This window comes from Pocillopora verrucosa, chromosome 12 (genome assembly GCF_036669915.1).
Source record: "Pocillopora verrucosa isolate sample1 chromosome 12, ASM3666991v2, whole genome shotgun sequence".
In the NCBI taxonomy this organism is placed as follows: Eukaryota; Metazoa; Cnidaria; class Anthozoa; order Scleractinia; family Pocilloporidae; genus Pocillopora; species Pocillopora verrucosa.
In genome coordinates, this window is record NC_089323.1 from 12,006,785 (window position 1) to 12,029,827 (window position 23,043).

The 23,043-nt window shown below is 37.5% G+C and overlaps 3 protein-coding genes and 1 long non-coding RNA gene across 7 annotated transcripts in view; 2 read left to right on the plus strand and 2 right to left on the minus strand.

Moving 5' to 3' along the window:
- The first annotated feature begins 3,158 nt into the window (after positions 1 to 3,158).
- LOC136277528 (52 kDa repressor of the inhibitor of the protein kinase-like) lies at positions 3,159 to 6,344 on the plus strand. Of its 4 annotated transcripts, none has more exons than XR_010715930.1 (3): positions 3,159 to 3,280; positions 3,763 to 5,712; positions 5,814 to 6,344. XR_010715930.1 is itself a non-coding variant. In XM_066159856.1 (3 exons), exons 2-3 carry the CDS (start codon positions 3,868 to 3,870, stop codon positions 5,828 to 5,830), a joined length of 1,113 nt encoding a protein of 370 aa, XP_066015953.1. In that variant the 5' UTR covers positions 3,159 to 3,280; positions 3,763 to 3,867; the 3' UTR covers positions 5,831 to 6,344. The 4 variants fall into 4 exon arrangements, 1 of the variants encoding a protein (XP_066015953.1); XR_010715931.1 differs by having other exon boundaries at positions 5,986 to 6,344; XM_066159856.1 differs by having other exon boundaries at positions 3,763 to 4,963.
- A 1,158-nt stretch (positions 6,345 to 7,502) lies between these two features.
- LOC131785080 (L-threonine dehydratase catabolic TdcB-like) lies at positions 7,503 to 14,428 on the minus strand. Its single transcript, XM_059101926.1, has 11 exons — positions 13,994 to 14,428; positions 13,650 to 13,769; positions 12,956 to 13,175; positions 11,231 to 11,243; positions 10,209 to 10,371; positions 9,728 to 9,827; positions 9,420 to 9,495; positions 8,966 to 9,091; positions 8,291 to 8,458; positions 7,800 to 7,857; positions 7,503 to 7,616 (listed from the first exon to the last, which is right to left on the minus strand). Exons 1-11 carry the CDS (start codon positions 14,426 to 14,428, stop codon positions 7,503 to 7,505), a joined length of 1,593 nt encoding a protein of 530 aa, XP_058957909.1.
- A 464-nt stretch (positions 14,429 to 14,892) lies between these two features.
- Positions 14,893 to 20,604, plus strand: LOC131785081 (L-threonine ammonia-lyase-like). The gene is made up of 12 exons (XM_059101927.2): positions 14,893 to 15,105; positions 15,454 to 15,524; positions 15,640 to 15,685; positions 16,211 to 16,396; positions 16,471 to 16,526; positions 17,244 to 17,406; positions 17,681 to 17,777; positions 18,221 to 18,296; positions 19,000 to 19,125; positions 19,505 to 19,672; positions 19,867 to 19,924; positions 20,491 to 20,604. The coding sequence occupies exons 1-12, from the start codon at positions 14,893 to 14,895 to the stop codon at positions 20,602 to 20,604; spliced, it is 1,374 nt and encodes a 457-aa protein (XP_058957910.1).
- A 1,000-nt stretch (positions 20,605 to 21,604) lies between these two features.
- The window catches only part of LOC136277361 (uncharacterized), a 1,868-nt gene continuing 429 nt past the window's right edge, over positions 21,605 to 23,043 (minus strand). The window contains exon 2 of the long non-coding RNA XR_010715866.1: positions 21,605 to 21,961. This is a non-coding gene — a long non-coding RNA (uncharacterized lncRNA). The remainder of the gene's footprint in view (positions 21,962 to 23,043) is intronic.

Here is a 23,043-nt window from a genome sequence, read left to right on the forward strand (position 1 = left end):
TTTAATTCAACTGAGCCTGAAAGCTGCTGTGTAAAGCCTTACCTAAGTAATCTGCCCTGTGATAAGTTTATGTCAATATCATTGCTGTTCATATCAATCGGACGCTTCATTATTATTACGCTCCTTCTCTAGATCTGATTTCTTATTTCGCCATCATAAAGTCCACACATGAATGTTTTCTTGAAAGCCTCCCTAAACTGCGGCTTCATAATTCCGTATATTGTCTGATTTACCAGACTACTTGAGAACATTAGGTAGAAAAGCCGTATCCAATTCTTGCGTAGTACTGTAACTCACCGCCCTCATGAACGATTATGGAGACAGGACCCCATGTCATGCATGACAAAGAAACAAACTACCGTAAAACGCGTCATTAAAAATTTGACGTCAGCTCGTTGAAACGAAGAGACACCAATTCCATTTTGTCCGCCATTGGCGTTAAGACTGTTGGCGCTCTCTTTCACTTTTTTGTAATTTTAATAATAAAAAATACACAATCACGATTGCCACCATGCAAAGAAACCCGCTCATAACCATTATGGCGTAGAATAGGTGTCCTTCCCGCCAGTTGTAGGTACAAACAGAAAATTGTTTGTTATAATTTATTTTTCCCCATCCGTACAAAGGAGGCGTAACAAGTAGTATGGAAACCAGCCATAAGAGACCACACTATAGCCGAACTGCTCTTGAACAGGAAAATAACCTGATAGTTATTTGATAGTTTGACTTAACGACTTTTATGTATCAATTCAGAGCCATAGAGCCAAACGTCTTGTCGAATTGTTAAGAAAAGGACTAAAGCCAAAACGTTTGCGTCGAATGGGAAATGGTGTACATAATTCTTAAGATTTTAAATGGTACATGCAATTCCAGAGGTGGCCCAAGCTCGCAAAATGAGCCTCAGTAGATATGCAAATATTTTACGTTGCGCACAAGCCGAAATATAAGGATTTGTATGGGAATAAATGGTCGCGCTCTAAACCGAAAAAAAAATGAACTAAGTTTGAATGAGACAAACTTACTGCGCTTAAGTAGTTGATCCGTTGCATCATGTGAGTTCCTTGGGCTGATTTAGGACCATTGCTTTAAGCTAAATCAACCCAGGAAGCTAATGCGTGCAAAGGAACAACCACTTCAGCGCGGTAAGTTTGTTTTATTCAGAACTAAGTCAGAATTATCATGTCGAGAACGAGACCTTTTATTCCCGTGCAAATCCTTATGTTTTGACCTTTGCACAAACATAAACAAATTTGTATATTTTCGGAGGCTCATTTTGCGAGCTTAGCCTACCTGTGCTTATTCAGATGAACAGTAATAATCCTAACGATCAATTCGGTAATTATTCGAAAAACCGCAGGAAATAGAGAGATCCAGAATGAGTAGTGTTACACCCGGTTACATTCACGGCATCTCTTTTGTCGATTCCTTTGTGTACATGAAATGGACATTTAGGTACAATGTGACCTGTTTATCCAATCTATCAGCGATATTCCACAATTTCTATTTGTGTGTTGAGAAACGATAAGCCGTACCCGCTAGATATTACCGATAGAAATTCGCAAACTTACCGAAAAAGCCCGATCGAATAAGCCCCCTCGAAAATACTAAATCTAAATGAAAGCAGAATACCTATCTCAGCTCAGTACATGAGTATAAAGGTTGATTTTATGGTGGCGCTTAAAATTGATTGGTGAATTTGAATTTCCATGACACCGATTAAAATATAACACCTTGTGACAACAGCGAGGAAGTGAAAATTCCGTGCAAAAGTCAATTTAAAGAAAGCAATATTGGTGTAAGAAAACATCAGCAATGAATAATAATTTTAGATATATGAAATTCCTATATTTGCACTGTAGTGAAGAAACGAATTTAAGAGAACCTCGCAGCTAAGAACACTACTGAACTAGTAGCTGAAAATAGGACCTGAAAAAAATTCAGGCCCGTACGGGATTTGAACCCATGACCTCTTCAGCCATGAAGTCCGCGAGATTAATAATGATTTACTCAATGAGTGTCTCTTCTTTTAACATTATTCATTTTTTCACCGTCAGTTCTGAATAGTCACTGGGAAAAATCAATTTCTTTTTTCGCTCACTTTTTTGCTGCTCCTCAAAACGATAAAAAAAAATATAGAAAAATATTTGTTCGATTAACTTTAAACCAAAAAAGAGATTGTAAACTGTTTATTATTCCTTGGTTTAAACGCCGCTTTTTTGCCTCAATTTTAAAAACAACTGTTTCCAAGAAGATCAAGTTCTGCTTTTTTTTTTAAGGTTTTTGCTGCTCTGATCTACTGTTTTCAACTGAAATACTAGTCAATCGCCTTTATGCTTAAAGAGGAACATCTGCCATTGAAGTATCAAAGTGGAGCGGAGTCAATTTGTTTCTATCCTTAATCTATTTGTGCTACTTGAATGTTGAATATATATATATATATATATATATATATATATATATGTGTGTGTGTGTGTGTGTGTGTATATATATATATATATATATATATATATATATATATCAGGGGTGGATCCAGGGTAGTTTACCTGATTTCCGGAACTCACTCAAATTTTTTCCGACCTAGTTAAATGTTGATAAAAGTACTTTTGGAAAACACTCTAATTTCCCTTTGGAAACTACTGATACTTTTGTGGAAATCACTAAACGTCTTCCAGAAATAAACCATCTTCCTGTTTTACAGTTATTTATTAAAGAAAATACGTTTAGAATGACTAATTTCGTTATAATTGCGGTCATGAGGCGTTCGGGAGCGCTCCGGATCACGCGCTGGCCTTTCGAGCTTCGATTACACCTCGGAAACCGTCGGAAGCCGTCGGAAAATGTTCGTGGAGCCAATCTTTACGCAACCGGTGGGTGTAAGTCATTGTTATTTGGTGACAATAACAGGCGGAACACAGTCAAAACCCCTCACGATTGGCTAGCAAAGATTTCGTCATCGGAACTCACTCAAAACACTCTTCTGATTGGCTAGTTGTGTTTGGAAACTACCTTGGAAACTACTGACAAAGTATAAAAAGGGCAGTTCCTCCCCCAGCGGGTCTCTTTCGTTGCTCCTACAATACAAGTACTTTTGAACTTGCTCAGGGGTTAACGACGGAATTTACTGTTAAACGTTTAAAAAATACTAGTGTTAGGACTCGCGGAGATCCTGTTTGTCGGAGGGAGGATTGTTCTCCCTTCGACATTGGCCTAGTTTTCGACGAGATCCACAACTACTCGCCGCATCAGAAGCTGGAGTTCGTCGAAAACGTGTGGAAACCAGGTGAGCTTTTTGATTTCCCCGTGTCAATGGAAAATGGAAAATCTCGTAAGTTTGTCTCGGGCTGGCTGAAAAGATTTCCATGGCTAGCTTACTCCAAATATTTCGATGGAGCATTTTGTTTAGCTTGTGTTTGTTTTGGAGTTCAGTGTGGGCGAAACGCTAATAAGTTAGACAAATTATTGAAGTCTCCTCTCACAAATTGGACTTCGGCCGCTTCTCGCTTAACCAAACACTCGCTAGGAAATTGTGAAATTCACAATTTTTCTATGACTGCTATGAATGATTTCAAGAGAATGATGCAAAGAGGAGCTGTCCCAATTGACCAGCAGTTAAATAACATAGTTCAACAGCAAATCGCGAGAAATCGGGAGATTCTAAAGTCCCTTTTCAAAACTATTATTTTCTGTGGGAAAAACAACATCCCACTCAGGGGGCGGAGAGATGATGATCCCACTAATGCTGCCCTAACCGGTAATTTCCAGGCATTGCTAGAATTCCGGGTAGACAGTGGTGACCAAACACTGCAGCAACACCTGGACACTGCACCCAGAAATGCCACATACATTTCAAAGACCATTCAGAATGAAATGATAGAAACTGTTGGTGCTCACATTTTGAATGATCTATCACAGGAAATAAGAAATAGTAAGTATATGGCAGATGAAGCTGCTGACATTTCAAATAAGGAGAATGTTTCTGTAGTAATAAGATTTCTGGATACAACTAAAACCATCCGAGAAGAATTTATTGGGTATTACATTTGTGAGGAGGGATTAACAGGGGAGGCTATCAAGGACATTATAACTGCAGCTGTAGCAAACTTAGGATTGACAATGGAAGACTGTCGTGGGCAGTGTTATGATGGTGCAGGCAATATGGCTGGAAGACTAAATGGAGCCTCCTCATTGATCAGTGCAGAACACGAAAAGGCAATCTATGTCCACTGCATGAACCACAGGCTTAATTTGTGCATAGCAGACACTTGCCAATTGCCAATTGTCAGGAACATGATGGATATTGTGCGCAAGATTTCTAATTTTTTTAACAACTCTCCCAAGCGTCAACAACATTTAATAGCCAAGATCAGAGAACTATTGCCTCGGGCAAACCATACTGTTTTAATTGATGTGTGCCGCACACGATGGATTGAACGGATTGATGGAATGGACCGCATAGTTGAACTTCTCTACCCAGTCACAGCTACACTTGAAGACATCTCACTTAACAGAAACAGCCCTGGAGACTCAACCTGGAATCCAACAAGCAGACATGATGCTCAGTCCTTAATTAATGCAATCAACTCTTCCTTTATTGTTTCTCTTGTTATTGTCAGACATATTTTGGGATTAACTAGAACACTCACAGTGAAGCTGCAACAAAAAGCAATGGATCTTCTAAAAGCTAAAGATGAACTTGCTCTTTTGAAATCAGTCCTTGAAGACATGAGCACTGACATTGATAACAGACATCATAATCTCTACCAGGAAGCAGTGACCATTGCAAGACAAGTAGCAGTCCAGCCAGAAATGCCAAGGATAGCCCAGAGACAAATGCATAGAAATAATGCTCCTGCTGCAACTCCTGAGGGATATTTCAAGATCAATCTCACTAGAGTTTTTCTTGACCATGTACTCCAGCAGCTCAACACCAGATTCCAGGATGATGTATTTGTTTGCTATAAAGGTATTTCGATTATTCCCTCTGTTTTACTAGCTACTGACCCTGCCTGGAAGGCCAATGCTTTGGAATTTTGTAACCATTACAGACAGGACATACCAAATTATGCAGGATTACAGGCAGAGCTTTTGTTATGGGAGAGATTGTGGAAGGGGAGGGATAACAGAGGAGATATTATTCCTGACAGTTTGGAGGCTACACTGAAGGATATTGACAAAGATGCATATGTCAACATCTATTCCATGCTGAAAGTCCTGATCACAATTCCAATTTCATCTGCATCTTGTGAGAGATCCATATCATCCCTTCGGAATCTTAAGAACTATTTGAGAAATACAATGACCCAGGACAGACTGAATGGATTGGCACTGATGCATGCCCACAGAGACATGGATTTTGACCTTGAACGTATAATAGATTTATTTGCTGAGTTACATCCTAGGAGAATGAGAATGGCAAACATTTTGTAATAATTTTTTGCACCAGCTGTTTCTAGAGTACTTGTGAGTTATGTTCTGTCTGGGTTATGGCCTTTAAGTCTCATAATCCTTAAACTGATGGAGAACAGTACAGAAGCTCAAACTGGTGCCTGTATAACTTTTTTCAACTCATTTCAAGGTTATTTTCTATTTTGTTTTACTTGTGATGATTTTCCATTGACATTGACATTGGGTTTTCATGTTAAGCTTAAATGGTTAACAAACATTTTCACTGAACTCAACCAGCTTCACAGCAATTCCCAAGGATGAAGAAAGGCTAGTATTATTTCAAATTATCATTTTACTTCAATTTGTATATCATTTTATGATTCTTATAATTTATATTTCTAATAATTGTTTTATTTTTTGAATTCCAGCTCCCAACACAGGCTAACCATCCATAAAGCCCTTCTCTCTCTCTCAAATTCTTTTCTGTGTTGTGCTCCTATAAATGAAATGAATAAAAGCCAGCTCAGGAAATGTTGTTTTTAGTGTTGCTAAACATTTGGATTTATTGAGCCTGGCTTTCATTCATTTCATTCATTATAGGAGCACAACACAGAAGAAATTTGAGAGAGAGAAGGGCTTTATGGATGGTAAGCCTGTGGTCCCAAGGATGAAAAAGGCAAGTAGATTTTTATTATCAATCTTTAAACTATATCATCAATTGTGCTTGTTTTTCTTTTGTTATCAAAAACACTAACACTTAATTCGTTTTTTTTTCTCCACATCTTGATTTTCCTGACTGGAAGGTGATGTTTTCCAGTGTGAAAAGTCTTGGTGATGACTTGGCCTTCCTGAAAACACTATATACACTGGTTTGCACAGTAGCTAAAGGTGGAATATTTGTAGATCAGAGTGTTTCCTGTAGTACTTTCAAGAAAAATAAATGTTTTTTGCCTTTTTGATTACATGCTTTTTTAGTCTTTTGGGGGCAATTAAATTTTCTAAAAATGCATGAAATGGCCTTTAGAGAGCTCCAAATTTCAAATTTTCTCGGGGGGGCATGCCCCCGAACCCCCCTAGCAGGAGTGGGTCCTCGGGTGGAAACTACTCACTCAAAATCCTGGATCCACCCCTGTTATATATATATATATATATACACACACACACATATATATATATAAATGCATATATGTATTCACCGTATTTGAAACCAGAAATTCGATTAAAGATGACTTATGGTATGAAGTTTAATCGAAAGAAAAAATGAACAATTTAAAGTGCGGCATCGAAAATTGATTTCGTTAATCGAATTTTCGTTAACCGGGATACAATTGCACAGTTGTTGCCCGCGCGCCGAATACAACATAATATGATTGTTTAAGGGAAAGTCTAAATATATAACAAAGCACTTGATGTATGTTCCCACGGGAAACTAGTTTTGTTCTACCTCGAGACCATATATTAACTGTATAATATTCCCGCTAGCTTGGGATTTGTGATTCCGTTTCCATTGGGACCATAATCCAGTGCTTTTTAAAGGCAGGTTTGTTATTTCGGAACCAAATAACCATTCTCTCATACTCTTCAAGCTGGCAGATTCACAGAAATAAAAGCAGTCTTTCAATCTCAGTTATGGGAATATTTTTTATTTTGTTTCAGCACCTAACGAAAATAAAATCACTGCAGAGACTGTCTCAACACCCATCCCCCGAGAGGTCAGAAGCCTTTTTTTTTAAAAAACACTATAGATTATGCCCTCGAAAATTGAACTTAGACTTAATGTTTTGACCAATTTCTTCGTCAGAGATAGGTTTGGAGTGCATGACTGACATTTGAAAGAAAGATACTGGTATATATAAACAAAGACTTGTAGAAAGATGGCGTTTTGCCTCAAAAAAAATTGGCTGAAAGTAAGACCTTGTATTCCCTTCTTCAATCCCCATATCGGTCCCATAGAAATTGATTAAAAAAAAGACATTTACAGTAAGAGCAAATGCGTTCCCTTTCGTGTGAAAATGGCAGAAAGCAAAGTATTTCAGCCAAATTTGCCGTTTGCTGTCAGAGCTGAAAACAAAAGTTAAGGTAGATAGGGGTGGTTGCCTTTTCGTTCAACAGTTCTTTTATTCTGAGTTGTGCGCTTCAGAGCTCCAAAAGCTAACGAGAAAATTCTGATCTAAAAGTGACTTCAACTGACGAGAGTGTTCACGGTCTCGTACTTCAGCCATCACTTTTGCCTGTAAAAAAAGAAAAGAGCAAGAAAACGGTCCTTTTATATATATATATTTTAAAAAAATTTTGGTGGAAAAACAATTAAAGAAAAAATACCGAAAATGAACAAACAGTGAGGACATTTGCACCTAAGGGAATTAGAGTCCACTTGTAACAACAAGCTAATAGTTTGCAATGAAATACAATACCTGTAGGCAAAGCATGCCGGGATCACTCCACGCTGGCTCTTGACTGACATCTTTAATTCTGTTGATAAGAACAGACAAAGACTGTTAAAACGTTCCACAAAGTCACAATTAGATTTGATTGAGGGTTCGATTTCTAAATTATGCTTATGCTACACAATAATCAACAGCTTATTAAAGCTTCATGCCATTTAAAGTTACGGAGTTGTTTTGCGAAATATTGGTGCCAACAGAATAATTTTTCGGTACATCTTAAGGCAATCTTCAGACAGTTTATTACATAACGTTGTGGGTACTCAACATCTACAGGTACTTTACGATGGCAAAAATGAAAAATAATATGGTTTCTCCCCTGCATAAAGGCCTTTTGTTAAAAATACAACGAAAAATAAGACGTTCAGATCCACTGGAATATGTATACTCCGTTCACCAGTGGGACCTGAGGGTGAAAGCCCTCCGAAAAATTACATCTGCTCAATCTCTGTCCTACTTACACTGCTCCTGTTGATGCAATTAACCGCAAAAGCGTTGCCATGGTAGCAAGCCGGTCATCGATCCGAACTGCAAACCGTAACAGTCTTCCATCCGTCGCGAGCCCGCGGGCAATCACCTGCGGAAGAGGAGCTGGCTCTATGTTTGCCTCAGTAAGGACAACTACCACCCTGAGGAAAAAAAATTAAAGGAGGTGGTGGTTGCAATTAACGTTATTGATAAAGTTAAGTCTTTGAATATCTTGGGGTGCTTTTTATTTTAGCTTCGACAATCAAATGACACCTACCGAGTGAAGGAAAAGTTTCCATCTTGTGTCCAGAAGATGAACGAAATGAACCAATGATCGAAAAGTGTGTTAGATTAAAATGTGCCTTTACCACTATGGGACTAAGCCAATTAGGATGAGGATGTCAGGATTCGTGCATAATGGCCGTTCATTTATCTATCTATTTTTTTTAAATATTTTTATTTATTTATTATTTTTTTGGAGCGATAGAGATATTTCATGTGCGTTGTTACGGTTTCTATTGTCTGATAGGTTAACGTTACTATCTACTTTTCTCTTGCTGGCGTTTATAAAAAATGCCATGCACTTTATTTCCAATTGTTTGGCATGTATCAGTAATGAGCAGCATCATATTGGTTTTCGTATAATTTCTTTTATCATTTTGCCGTACCGTTTTCCTTTAAGTTCAGGAAGATGCCCTCCTAGAAGAGCCGCCAGCCCTATTGCACCGTCTGCTTCTAAGATGACTTTCTCATACTCCAACAATCTCAGCAGAGCTAATGCTATTAGATCTTCCCTGAAAGGGAAATACAGTCACACAATATTCCTTTTTCTTAGAAATCAAGGTTCTCTTCTGAATGGAAAGAACCTCCTTTCAAACCGCTCACAGAGCGATTGTCATTCTCGCTAAAGCATCTCTATGTGGTTGATATAGAAGTGAGGCAATCCTCATAAAAATGCTAACTGACTCATCACAAACATGGCTATCTCAGACCAAACAACAGTTCTGGCATGAAAACTTTTGTTATCATTACGACAGTCTCACGATCATCTTTGACGGTGACATTGATTCAGATGCTTCGTTTCGCATGAACTTCGTAATATAAATCTGCCTGTGAACATACTTTACAGTGATGCATTTGTCCATTAAATCCTCGGCGGGTCTGAGAGGACTGCTGCTAATCTCACTACTATCCATATCTGCAATTGAGGGTGTTCAGAATATCAAAACCATAAAAGTTATTAACAATTTAAGTTAGAGCGCCATTTAATTGATTTTGCTGACGTACTGCACCTAAACATCGAGATTTTAAACTGCCCAGTTTGTTGAAGGTCCATAAATCGTGATGGCCTGGTTCTTTAATGGAAGAGATGAATTGAAAATGTTATATGAGGTTTCTGGAGAGAGTATGTTCACACTGAAATAGCTTACCGTCCACCTTTATCAAGTCTTTAGATAATACAGCTGTTTTCGTTACGTTTCCTTCGTGGTGTGCCATAGCCACATCTAGGCTCCGTTCCCTTGTTACTGCCTGATAACAAACACAACTTAGTCACGTTTCAGGGTCGGTTAATACATGTTTTTCTCAGCGTTTTCCTGAGTGCATAAAAAGATCATCATTCCTTATATCAAACCAGAGAATGCTTGTTACCCGAATAAAATGTTTGATTTTATTATTAACCAAGTCGTAAATTAAAAGAATTGAAGGGAAGTAAGGAAAAGCTGAGGCGATATGCGTTTAAATACTTTCTCTCAGAGACTAACTAGAAAACGGACACATTCAGAGTAAAGTCAATCTCGGTATCTCTATGTCACACAAAAGTTTTAGGTAATATGGCAAAATAAATTTACGTAAGGAAAACCGTAGACCATATACAACTAGAATCATTTTTAAAAGAATATTAACGCTTACTATGATTTTTACAGAAGGGTAAAGCGTTTTGACAGCTATACAAGTCCCAGCAATTAGGGTCCCTCCTCCAACGGGAATGATTATAGCATCTACTTCTTCTAGCTGATCCACAATCTCTAATCCCATGGTACCTTGCCCGCTCACAATATCAGGGTTGTCGTTTCTGAGTGTATAAAAAATAACTAACATTCAAGATGAGTAATATCTATTCTATTTCAGTGCAAGTAACAAACAACCCTTACAGGTGACTGATATAAACTTGATTTACGATGAAAGGATGACCGCACATTTACTAAAGTATTATTTTATATTTTTGTGGGATCTTTTTCAACAATAAGGTATCCGGCTGATGTAAATGTATCTGGAAATTTGCAAATCTTATGACCATGAATTAGATTTTTTTCACTTGTATTGTGGTCCTCGACTCATGCACCGAAAAATGAACATCCTACCCACGATTTAGGTTCTTGTTATTCACTATCTTGTTGATTTAGTGCCGATATAGCAAAAAAAATTGTAGAAAATCTCTTTGGTTTTTAAATTTTAAGTAACCATTTTTCTCTTCCTCTCCCCTCCTTGTATTCTTTTGCATTCACGCGCGGTGTGCGTCATTTCACAAATGAGCCAGTCACGTCAAAGAACCCTAACCTTGAGATTGGAAAACCGACGTGGACATTTTCGCGTACTTTTTGTTTTTCTTTGTCGAGTTTTAGTTGTTCTTGAGCTTTCGTTCGCGTAAATTTGTTACCACTTTGGAATTGTTAAAAAGAATCGAAGCTTTAATTTTTTAGCCAAATTATGTGGTTCATTTAATAACTTTAATACATATTTTCTACGGAATTTGGACTCTAACCTCTTTTTTCCTAAACGGAATTTTTACAAAAATATATATCTTGATGTTGAATTTGAAAGATGGGCATGTTTGAGTAGGATCCCATAGGACATGAAAAAGTTCAGACAAACCATGGAATACGCTTACTCATTGAGAGAAATAAGTCCCTTCTCAATTGCGATTTTCGTACCTCTCTCCAGCAGCTAAAACAAAAAATAGAAATCAAAGTGAGTAAAAGACATTTAAAATTCGGGTAGCGTTCGGTCCATCGATCCTAGTTTCATGAAATCCAAATAAGAAACGTATAGCTAATCACTAAGGTGTTTTTAAAACTGTTTCAGTTATATTAGGAAGAGGTATTAGATAGCGCAAATATTAGAGCATTAAAAGATTTATATTACAAGTTTTATTTGACACTTGATGGCTTCATTACTAGTTGCAACTTGGACGTGATATTAAACGTGTGTTGGTTTTAATTACATGGCTACTGATTCAGCCTCCAGAAAATATATGTTATTTGCCGGCTGGGAGGTCCGTATGGTGAAAAACTGTGACCGAGGTCTTGAAAATACTGCCCGAGGCCGTAGGCCGAGGGCAGCATTTTCAAGACCGAGGTCACAGTTTTTCACCATACGGACCGACCCTTAGCCGGTAAATAACATATTTATTGTTTTTAAACTTGACGAAATTCTTTCCGAAAGAACCCGAATGATTTAGGGCTGAAAATACAATAAGATCTTCCATAAACTGAACAATTTTTGAGCGAGTAAATGGTAGTTAAAATAGAGGTGATGTAAATTAAAGAGAGATGCCTCAGCGAAACATTTTCATTTCCGTAACGATAAAGGTGATTTAAAAGGCTTCCAAACAAACTTTGAAACATTATTTTTACAAGTATCTGTCACAATCTGACACCTGTCAATTAGAGAGCGCGTAAGAAAAAAAAAGCATAAGAGCATTTGAAAAACAACGGAACTAGTTTGGCAAGGACTGTCACGACAATGTTTTCTTCAAAATCAGTCAATGATCTAACGGAAAGTATTATTCACTCTCATCGACGATTCATTCATGTACGAAGATTTACCTCTGTTCATTAAGTAAACGGCGAGGAAAGTAATTGTGAGTAAATTCAATCTTTTTATTCTGAAGTTGTGAGAGTTTGCTCGTTTGTTTGCTGCAATGGCGTGTGTAAATCTGGTCTTTCCTTCACAAAAACTAAATTCGAACGGCACACTCCAACGAGACACAAGGGAATTTAATGCGGCCTTTTCTCAAAAAATTCCTTCAGTTTCTGTTGTGTAATTTACGGTACAAATGTCCAAATTGAACGGAATTGGAAAGACTCACCGGGAGCGTATATTTGTTGTAGAACTTAAATTAAAACTTTGCTCGCTCTTTCTCTACTAACAATTTTCTCGAGAAAATTCAGATGTTAAATTAATGAAAGTTCCATCGTTCAGTTTAACTGTAACCAAATACCTCACGTTTTTACTTTCTGGGTACTTTTTGTGAACGATTAAAATTAATTGCAGACAGTTTTTAGGCCGCTTGTCAACCAAAGTAATGACACTATTGTTTATACAAATTCATTCTGAAACCAATATTTTTCTGTCAACCAAAGTGATTTGAGAGAGAGAAAAGAGAGGATTCATAAGTTATTTATCGGCTTGAGGTAGTGACCGACTTGTTTGCTTTAAAATACTGCCCAGCCGGAAAACGAGGTATATTTATGAAAAATGACAATGAAAGTTGGGATGTACTCGGCGTCTTACGAGAGCGTTACCGTGGCCCGTGGGCAGAGATAGGAAAATACTGACCGGGTAAAGAACCAATCAGATTGCAGGATTCGTTACCGTGCCCTCTAAAAAAACAATAAATACAGTTATCGAAAGTATAATGAATATATTGACCTCACTCTCGTCCAGACCACATTCAGTGATGTCAGCGTCATATTTCTCGCACAACCTGATTTTAACAGGACATCTACTTTCTGGTAAAAGAACCGTAACAGGAATCCCGAGGGATTTCCCGTGATAGGCAATAGCGATTGCATGGTTACCAGATGAGGTGGCGATGACTCCAGATCTCTTTTGACTCTGTCGATTAATGACATCCACAGTTAACTCAACAGCTTGCTGTCATGGGAAGGAATGCGAGATCATTTTCTTTTTCATGAAAGTTATGGACGTAATGGGGGACGAATTATAATGACTTGTTCAAGCCTTACTTTCATGAAATGATACAGAGTGGCCGGTTGCAATTCGTATATGCCATCGATTCGTATTTGAAGGAGTGACGTTGAAATATTTTACTTCATGATTAGCGCCGTGTGAAACTACTCAAAGGAATTTACGAAATTACGCAAATACAAAATATCATACACCGTAGCATATGCACGTGAATGCATACAAAAACTCCATATCCGTTCACATGAGAAAATTGATGTGGATGTCTCTGAAAATGAAGATGATTAAAAATGACTGAAAATGAAACCTTGAAAATTTTCGGCTAGATTTTCCAAGTTACATAAGCAGCGACTTCGCTCGACTTATGCAAATAATTACTTATACTCTCCCAAGATAATAATGAGCTGCACCATGATTTCTTACCTGATGCAGTCGGAGTAATGCATAGCGAGCTCCTCTGTCATAAAAACTTCCAGATGGGTTCTGGTACTCTCTCTTGAAATAAACCTCCATGTCGTCTATCTCTGGAATCGATGCTGCTCTCTGCGAAAAAGTCACTTTCTCGTTTGAAATTTTCGTGAGTTTGATAGGGTGAAATGTAAATACAGAAATGATGATCAAATGGATAGAATGATAAATAAATGGTCGCACGGATGGGATTTTATGATTATGTTGCAATAATGCAACATAATCTGGTTGGCTTTTGGGAGTAATTTTTTACGACAATCAATCGAAATGCCCTCGAAATTTATTATTTTTTTACAAACCTCACATGGCGTCTTGGGAACACCTTCACGGATCCAAAACGCCGCGGTTACGATATTTGAAAGCGAAACAGAGGATACTCTCTTCATTCTTTCGACTCGGCCTCCCCACAACTTATCCAGATTCCAATCTTTGAATTTTTCCTTCGCTCTGTTATATTTTTCTTTAAGTTCCGCCAAATCCGGCTTTCTAAAGGCAGATATATTGCTTTTACCAGTCCCCAAGATGGAATGTCTTTTTCCGTACGTGTGAGGTTTGAAATAAATATAATTGCTGCTGCTCGTGTCTATCTGTGATTTAGGTGTTAGTGTTGAGAGTGACTCATCCACGATTGGATTCAATGAAACGTGGCAATCTTGATCAAATAAAACAGTTGTTTCATTTTCTAATATCGCTTCGGATTCATCTGTTAAGGTCGAAGTAGAATCAGACTCCATGATCTCCATAAATTTTCAGCGCGTTCACTTGAAAATGCGTCCGTTACGTCAGAAGAAGATTTGACGTCGTCACCAAAGGTTGCGTCATAGTTTGTCTGTAACGAACTCAAAATTTTCATTCCGTGTTAATCTTCACAATACTATGCCATCCACGTTCCCATGATTATAAGGTTTTATTCTATTCAAAGACAATGTTCTAAGGTGCCTGGAATAATTCAATTAATGTGATGACGATGCTTAGATGCGAAGAATTTCGTTAAGATTGCATTAATAATTCATTTAACTTCTTAAACAGTCTACACAACACTTAAAGAATTCCATTAAGATTGCGTCATTAATTCATTTAACTTCTCAAACAGTCTACACAATATTTTTTAGGCTTCCTTACTCGATCACAAACACAGATTCTGTAAAAGAACGGCTTCAAGAAAAACGGCAACAGCGATCTGACTTTGGGAAAAGCAATGATATCGAGGAGAGCGAAAATACTTTATGACGAGTCTTTGAATCCATTCGCTGAACCGCGCACATCTGTCGCGTTCTCAGAGCAGCTCAGAGACAAATTGAAACAAATGGGATTCGGTGGCGACACGGAAAAACCAGTTGGAATTGAGTTTGATGATATCGTCGCTGCCTCATTTCGAATCCGAAAAGGGGTCGGAAAGACGCCTTGCGAGGTAAATTTTATAAGACATTGTAACAATGGACGTTCCTTTGCGCGCGCTATGAAGTTTTCATCGAGCTGAAACAGAAAGAAACGAGGATGCAGTCAAAAAATATACAAGTGAGCTATGTTAAATTCAATTTGAGGCGAATATATCTCCGGTCCGTTAACGCACATGTAGCAGTATCTCAAAAAATGGTAACCTCTTTTTGAGGGAAGAATAATGAAGATTGTATAGTTCCCCTTAGTTTTGTCTCTCTTCGCCATTTAACCCAATATTCTGGAACGTAATAAGCTCGTTAAAACTGCTAGAGTAAAGCTACCATTCTAATATCGATTCTTTGCTCACCCTTACCTTTAGAAATGCAGTATTCCAGAACTTAGTACCATGGAAGTGTTTTTTAAAAAGGAAAACCTGCATCCGTCAGGGAGGTAAGGATTGTAATTCAGAGTTTGTTTGAAAATTTCAGTGGCATATCTATTAAAGTGAATTTTTAGCCAGCAAATAAAGAGTGCCCTATGCATGTGTTCGTTTTACTATTTTCAGCTTTAAGGAGAGAGGAGCAATCAATTCCTTGTTACTATTATCTGAGGTAAGTTTTGTCAAAACTTCAGTAAGCGTTGATTTCTTCTTAATACCAGACTTTATCTTTCGATTATTTGTTGTTACACCATTAAGAGCACTTTTCAGTTTGATCATATTTACACTTTAGAGCCAAGTGCGAACAACAAACATCGATATCATGCCGAATCAGTGAATCGAATAAGCTTTCATTGCCAGGGATTTCGTGTATTTGTCCAACAAGTTAATAAAATGTCACGAAACATTAGCTACTGCCAATTTTGCGGTCGAATGCTCCATCACTGAGCTGCGTGAACTCGTCAGTGGATCATGTTATATACCGAGTTTATAGATGACAAACGTCTTACTTGTAAATGCCGGTGAGATGAATGATGTCCAGCACATCCCATGTTTATACAGAGTTTGAAAGATATCAAATTTTAAGCTCGGTCTTTTCTTGACGGAGAAACATTTTCAGGAACACAAGACGAAGAAAACTCCTAGGACATCGGACCTAAGAAGTTTAATGGTCTTCAATTAACTTCAAAAATTTTAGGATCAAAAAGACCGAGGAGTCATAACGGCCACTCCTGGAAATCACGGAATAGCACTTGCGTTTCACGGGCAAGCCTTAGGGATTCCCGTCCACGTGGTTTTACCTGAACAGTCACCTTTGATCAAACAAACGATGTGCAAGAAATTTGGCGCCAGCATAATCATAAAGGGAAGCAACCAAGCGGAAGTAAGTCTTTCGTTGTCGTTTGTCTTGTCATTTTGTCTTTTTTTTTGCTTATTATCTCATCATTTGTCATTTAGGCAAAAGAGTTTGCTACCAGCATGGCAACGGAAAAGCGTCTAGCTTATATCGAAGGGTGAGTGATACAGGTTACTGCTACCTCTTTGTTGTTGTTGCTATTGTTACTGTTGTTATTTTATGGTATCGTTGTGTTACTCATTTATGGGGTTTCTACCAGATGATGTAGCATTTTTTATTAAGTATTTTTTTAAGTGATTCTCTTTCTGGGGAAAATTTTTGGTTTAATACAGCAAATGACTTCACTTTTAATCTTTCCTTTCCTCACCTTTGAAAAGACTTTGATTACAAAAAAAGAACTGCGCGGAAGGTGTTCAAGAACTTGTAAAAAAACGAACAAAGACACTTACGTAATAACTTTTTGTTGTTGTCGCGTAACGTATGCGACCTAGTGACATCTATTGCTGAAATAGCTTCGTCCGCAATTGGTAGTTATCGTAAAGTGTTAATTCAGTACCAGAGTGTTTCTTGGCTCTTGAATTCCGTAGCCGTTCCGAAAGATTTCGAGGTAAGTTTAGATTTAGATCTGATCCGAAGGGTCTCAATAGTAGTTTAGTGTTTATATTTTGATGTTTCGTTATAAAAATAAATGCCCTTTTCAAATACCTCAGTCGCGAATGCTTAATTATGGAACCCTTACGAATTGAGGACCTTTGCCATTGATGATCAAAACCAATCATTTGTGCGTTAACTGAGCACTTCCTGAAGATATCCTTTGCAGAAAACCTTTAAAAACCTTTACCTTGATTAATTTTTTTTATTACTAAATGAACAGGCACGATCATCCTCACGTTATCAGTGGGCAGGGCACCATTGGATTAGAAATCATTGATCAAGTGTGCAATGTGGATGCAGTTGTCCTCCCCGTAGGGGGAGGAGGATTGCTGGCTGGTGTTGCTCTCGCTGTCAAGACAGTGTACCCAGATGTTCAGATAATAGTAAGTTTAATAATACCTGCCACCGTTCTTACGAGTAAGTTAACTGCTTCGAGAAATACATTTTTTAGCTCTGAGTGAGAGAACAGTGGTAGTTGACTCGACCATTTGCTTTAAGAAAGCCGTGACATATTTTGACATTTTCATCTACTTTAGTACCGAAAAGCTATTTGTTAGGTTGTCTGAAGATGTTTCCCCCATGAATAGTCAATTACTTTGTCTTGATTTATATGATTACAGTTAAGTTGTTGTAAAGGGATTGTTTAACTTTTCAAAGGGTGTTGAATCAAAGAGGTGTCCAAGTTTTCAGACCGCAATTGATGCTGGTCATCCTGTCACGCTAAATATCGATCACCCTTCAGCTTTGACAGACGGTGAGTAAGCAGGTGCATTTAACTCTCGACCTTTTGAAGCCAACTGTCGTCTATGAAGAAACTTCAAGAGAATGTTCGAATAAAGGGAAACAAAAGTACATTCCAGCTTCCCCTTTCGTAACTTTATATCCTTTTTGGCACCTTCATGTCCTTTTTGTAGTGATGGTATTGTTACTGATGACTGTTTTTTTCATAATTTTGATGGTAATGTGGTGTGGTGACATTGTATGTTTTTTCGTTACCCGAAATAACAAAGCACAAAGAGACATGGATACGAATTTCGAGTAAAACGTGTATTGTGCTCCGCTTTGCGTCAAAAAATGGTGTCTTTTAAGCCTCAAGTCTTTTTAATAAATTGTTAGTTAGCCTCGAGAATTGCGTTCCCTGTTGAATTGTCGTTACTTGAATTCTCACCGAGACTGTTTTCATTCCAATGCATTTAGCGCTGAACCTTCCTAAAGTGGGGAAAAACGCTTTTCATATCGCAACAGGACTTGTAGACAAACTTGTAGCTGTCAGGTAAATGAATTCCTTAAGGATAGCTATTTTGAGAAACAAAGCAACCATAGTGATTTCTTCGGCATCGAATATCCTTGTGGTCGATTCTGAAACGTAACGTTGTGGAGAAAACCCTAATTTGCATTACAATTAGATCGAAGAAGAATATTCCTGAGAATGGAAAAGTGTCACGTGCTTGAATATTTGTCATGTGATGACAGGAAACTAAGCGAGAGTTTTCTCTGTCTCTACATAATTTTTATTTGATGCTTGTAAATGCAGTGCGTACACGAGTTGATCACAGAAATTGCACGCCAAATTGTGTACCCGTTCGCGTTACTCTAGAGCCGAATCAAGGGAAGTAGACTTTCGTTGGCCTCTACCTCTTGCTTTTGTCAGTAAACAAGAAAAGCAGTTTATTTTGAAGTATTGATTGTGTTACTGGTTTATCTTCACCCAATGATCGATTCATAGTTGATTATAAATAAGTACAGAGAGGCGGAGACACCCAGCGTATTCCCGCCTTTCTAGATGATGCAACTCTCACATCATTCTAGAAAGTGGAACTTCATACTATTCTTGATCATATGACCAATTTATTGAAATCCCTTATTGTCACACATTTCATGCAGTAATCTACAGAGATAGTGCGGATAGGTCTTAACTGTACTTTTAAGAACGATATTAGAGCTTAATCCGAAATATAAACTACCTTTCCCTGCAGTGACGATCATATTAGTTTAGCCGTACTGAAGCTCATAGAAAATGAACGTGCCGTCACTGAGGGATCTGGGGCAGCCGGTGTTGCAGCCTTGCTGGGTGGGTATCTACCAGAGCTTCATGGCAAACGGTAAGTTTGCAGATCTGAGTCCATACAGTTATAAATCTTATGCATCAAGTATTCTTGTTGAAAATGTTTGACAATTTAGCAGTGGGTTTTCGGCAACTTGCTGTAGTAATTAGCACTCGTTTAGTGATTTGAACTGCGCTTAAATAATCTGTCAGCTGAGCTAACCTCCAGAGGAGAGGAAATTTACTTGAAACGTCGGGGGAAGGTAAAATTGCAGTGTTTAAATGAGAGAGGTGTACCATTACAAAAGGTTTCGCACAGCGAAGGACTGAGAAATAGGGAATTTGTGACAAACGCGCACCACACCCTTAAGATATTGATGTGTCTTCTAATTAAGAAAGATTATATTATCTCAAACTGCTCCTTTGTCTATTTGCAGAGTAGTCGTGCCTCTTTGTGGTGGAAATATCGATCCGTCTGTACTAAGCTCTTGTATTGAGAAAGGACTTGCACTAGAGGGGAGACTGGTGCGATTTACAATTACCATTGACGAAAAATCGGGAGGACTGGCACAAATAATTACGTTACTAGCCTCCGTGAGCGCACGGTATGGGAGGAAGGAAATTTAAGTACAACTGTGATGCGAAATTATTAGCTGCGAAGATTTTGAGTCCAACTTGTATTAGCAAAAAATTTTATCGAGAGAGACGAGACGAGTATTGATCATGTAGCAGCTAACTTTAAACAAACTTCCATAGAATATTCAGCATCTGAGACAAATTCTGGATGTTTTTTTTTTAGGATACGAGATATGACTCAAGAACAAATTCTGACTGACAACAATATGTTTACGTTGAAGGTAAAGTTTTTTTTATGAAAAACGATAAAACAAATTACCAAATGTGGTTTGTGTTGTTTTGAAATTTTTTAGGGCACACAAAAGTCTATGAATAATGATAGGATGTAACTGCATATAAAAGAGGTATGACGAGATTTAAAAAGAAAATGATCAACCCTTTCATTCCAAAATGGGACCAAAAAAAAATTTCTCTCTACAAGATTAGAGCTTCGCCATACTCAGGAATATCCTGATTTTGCGTTCACGTTCGACACATTAAACTGATGATGTGATGACAAAACTAGTTTCGTCTACAATTACCAAGAACGTTCTTGCGTACCTTTCCAAGCAAAAAGATGGTGATAATAAAGTAAATGTCAACTGGAAATATTATTTGATTTGAGACCGACTTTCTGGAGGGTAAAAAAGAAAACAGATATTCACCTAAATATTTACCTCAAAACAAAGGATTTTTCGAGTTCGAGGGGAGAAGGAAGGCAGAGATGGTTCTTGAAAATTATCATCAGAATTTTATGTGAACTCTTTTCGAATTCAAAAAATAATCCCCTGTTTCCTCTCCTACTCAGTGCAACATTTTGGTCGAGGTTAGAGATTCCAAGCATGCGCAGAGTGTCAAGACTTCCCTTGAGTCTTATTACAAAGATGTGTTATGGAACGCCACGATAAAGGAAACGGCTTAATGAACGTGCGTGAGGACCGAGTATAAACCCTCGTTTGGCCCAAATATTTCTAAAGAATATTGTATGTGAGTTGTAGGTTTTCAATTGAGTCTAAAAACATCTAAGATTTCCTGGTTGCCTTTCTTCGCTTTGTAATTGGTCCAGAAAACCTGTGTCACTTACTCGATCAGACTCAGAAGAAAACCAATTGTGACTTTGACGCTGCATTTCCAATTCCTGATTCTATTTTGAGTTCTCATTGACTATTAAAAGTATTTCCCTTTCGTCTGGTTGGTCGTTGTGATTAGTTTGGTTTTGGTCATGCGCCACTTAATGGTGAGTGTTAAAACAGCTGGAAATAAAAATTTATACTGGAAACAAAATTGACTCTGAAATCTAACAAGTGCCTCGTCAGGCATGACAAAGATGCCATGAGTACTTCCTTTTGTCTTTTTGGTTGGCATTGATAGCATATGTTTTCTTTTGTATCGATTGTTAAGCTAAATAGCCCTTAATAAGTAAATCATTTCTTATGGCATGTTTTATAAAGCTCTGAAAGTGGACGAATGAAATAAAAGAATGGTTTGCTCAGTCGTGTTTCATTCTTTTCAAAATATTATGGATTTCTAGTGATGTAAAGTATTTTTATTAACTAACATTTGGACTCAGTTTGGTGCATAAGCACGTAGGACGAACCTATCTTAAATGTTCATCCCTTGATTTCTCTTGTTGTGGTGTAAAATGAGAAAAAATTGCAGCAAAGTTTTTTCTGTTGTGTACTTTAGGAAGTGCATGTTGCGGAAAGTGAGCATTCTGCTCAAGAAAGGTTTGAAATTAATATACCTTAGCGGCTATGTTTGGTAGTCGCGATCTACTGCGATTTAAGGCAAATTTTATTCGGACGCTAGAATATTAACGAAATGTCAACCGTAAAAACGAGTTAATAATCCTCCCAAGACTTTTAAGAGTTAAGATCCTTTAACACTCAAAATATTTAAGCGTAGAAAGAGAAACGCCACCATAACAATTTTTGACGCATGTACTTTATTTTTCAACATTCCTATTTTTTCCTTCTCTCTTTTATATATTGACATCGAAAAAAACTAATTCTTCGAAAAGCGAATGGAAAGTGTTTTACACAAATAAAACCGCTCTTCGTAACAGGAAAGGGGACCTTTGATAAATTTCGAACGTGTGTCATTTTTCAGGCTGTCTTCAGTAGGTTTTAGTTTCACATGTTGTTATTTGCTAATCATTCCATATTCAGCCCTGTGTCCTGAGAGCGTTTCGTTGTCTTTGATCGCCGTGAGACATCCTTTGCGGCCTCCACACAGATAGCTTGTGTTTCCCTGCAAATGCGATCTAACGACTGGTATGCCTGAAACAGACGCATCAAAAAAAGATGTTTAAGACCACAGTGTACTCTAGGCGCAAGTTATAGAATCAGAGTGAAGAAGAATAAAAGGAAAGCTACCCCAGGTTCAAATCCTGCGCGAGGAGGATTCTTAGAGAGGTATTTTAGATTTTATTTTTCTTTTGGACTCGAATAGCCAAGTAATCTTGTATATTTTTCTCACGTGAATATGATGGCTCGAATCCTGATTTTCAGCCAGGAGTTTAGTAAAGATAGAGGAAACAGAATCAGTTCCCTAGGAGGAAGCCTATAAGCTCGGAATGCTTCTTTGATAGGCATCAAAATTTTATAATATTATGCAATGTTTTGATACCTTTATCATTTCAAACTTAACATACCGCTGAAAATTTGATTGTCTTTCAAATCCTGTTTGTCACGAATTGCCCAGTATTAATTCAACAAGAACTGCACTTGCTATATATTTATATTTCAGCAGTTAAAAAAAAATAGGACTTATCTCAGATTTAGAATTGGACAGCGGTATCCTCTCAGTTTGGGAATATTCAAGTGAAATTAAAATTAAGGACAGTATACTTTATTGCTTCTGAGAATCAACTTTGACTAAATTAATGATCGAATATATTGTTCCTAACCGAAAATTAAGGTTGTCTTATTTCCAAGGTGAGGTATTTGAATTTTATAATATTTTCCACCTAGAATTCGGATTCTTTTAAAGCCTTCTTTTTGGTAGATTTGGACAAAGTTTCGGAAGCGAATGAATAATAGTATTTACTGATACAATGAATAGACCTGAAATATTGAAAACTTTGACATAATAGCCATTCCGGCTAAAAAGCAGTCTCTTTTAGATGCCTTTTCGTTGTTTAATTTTTCACTCCTTTAATTTTCGCCTTGTGTCGTTAGAAGATTTCGTTCACTTCGACTTATTTCACATTTGCGTGGGGATTTTAATTCATGTATTCATTAAAGCTGAAACAAGAAATCGAAATTGCCATAAAAATTAACGGTAGAAAAATTTCTTAGAGAAAATGAATTAAAAAATTTCAAATTAATTTTTTTTTCAAACGTTCAAAAATGGAGAATTT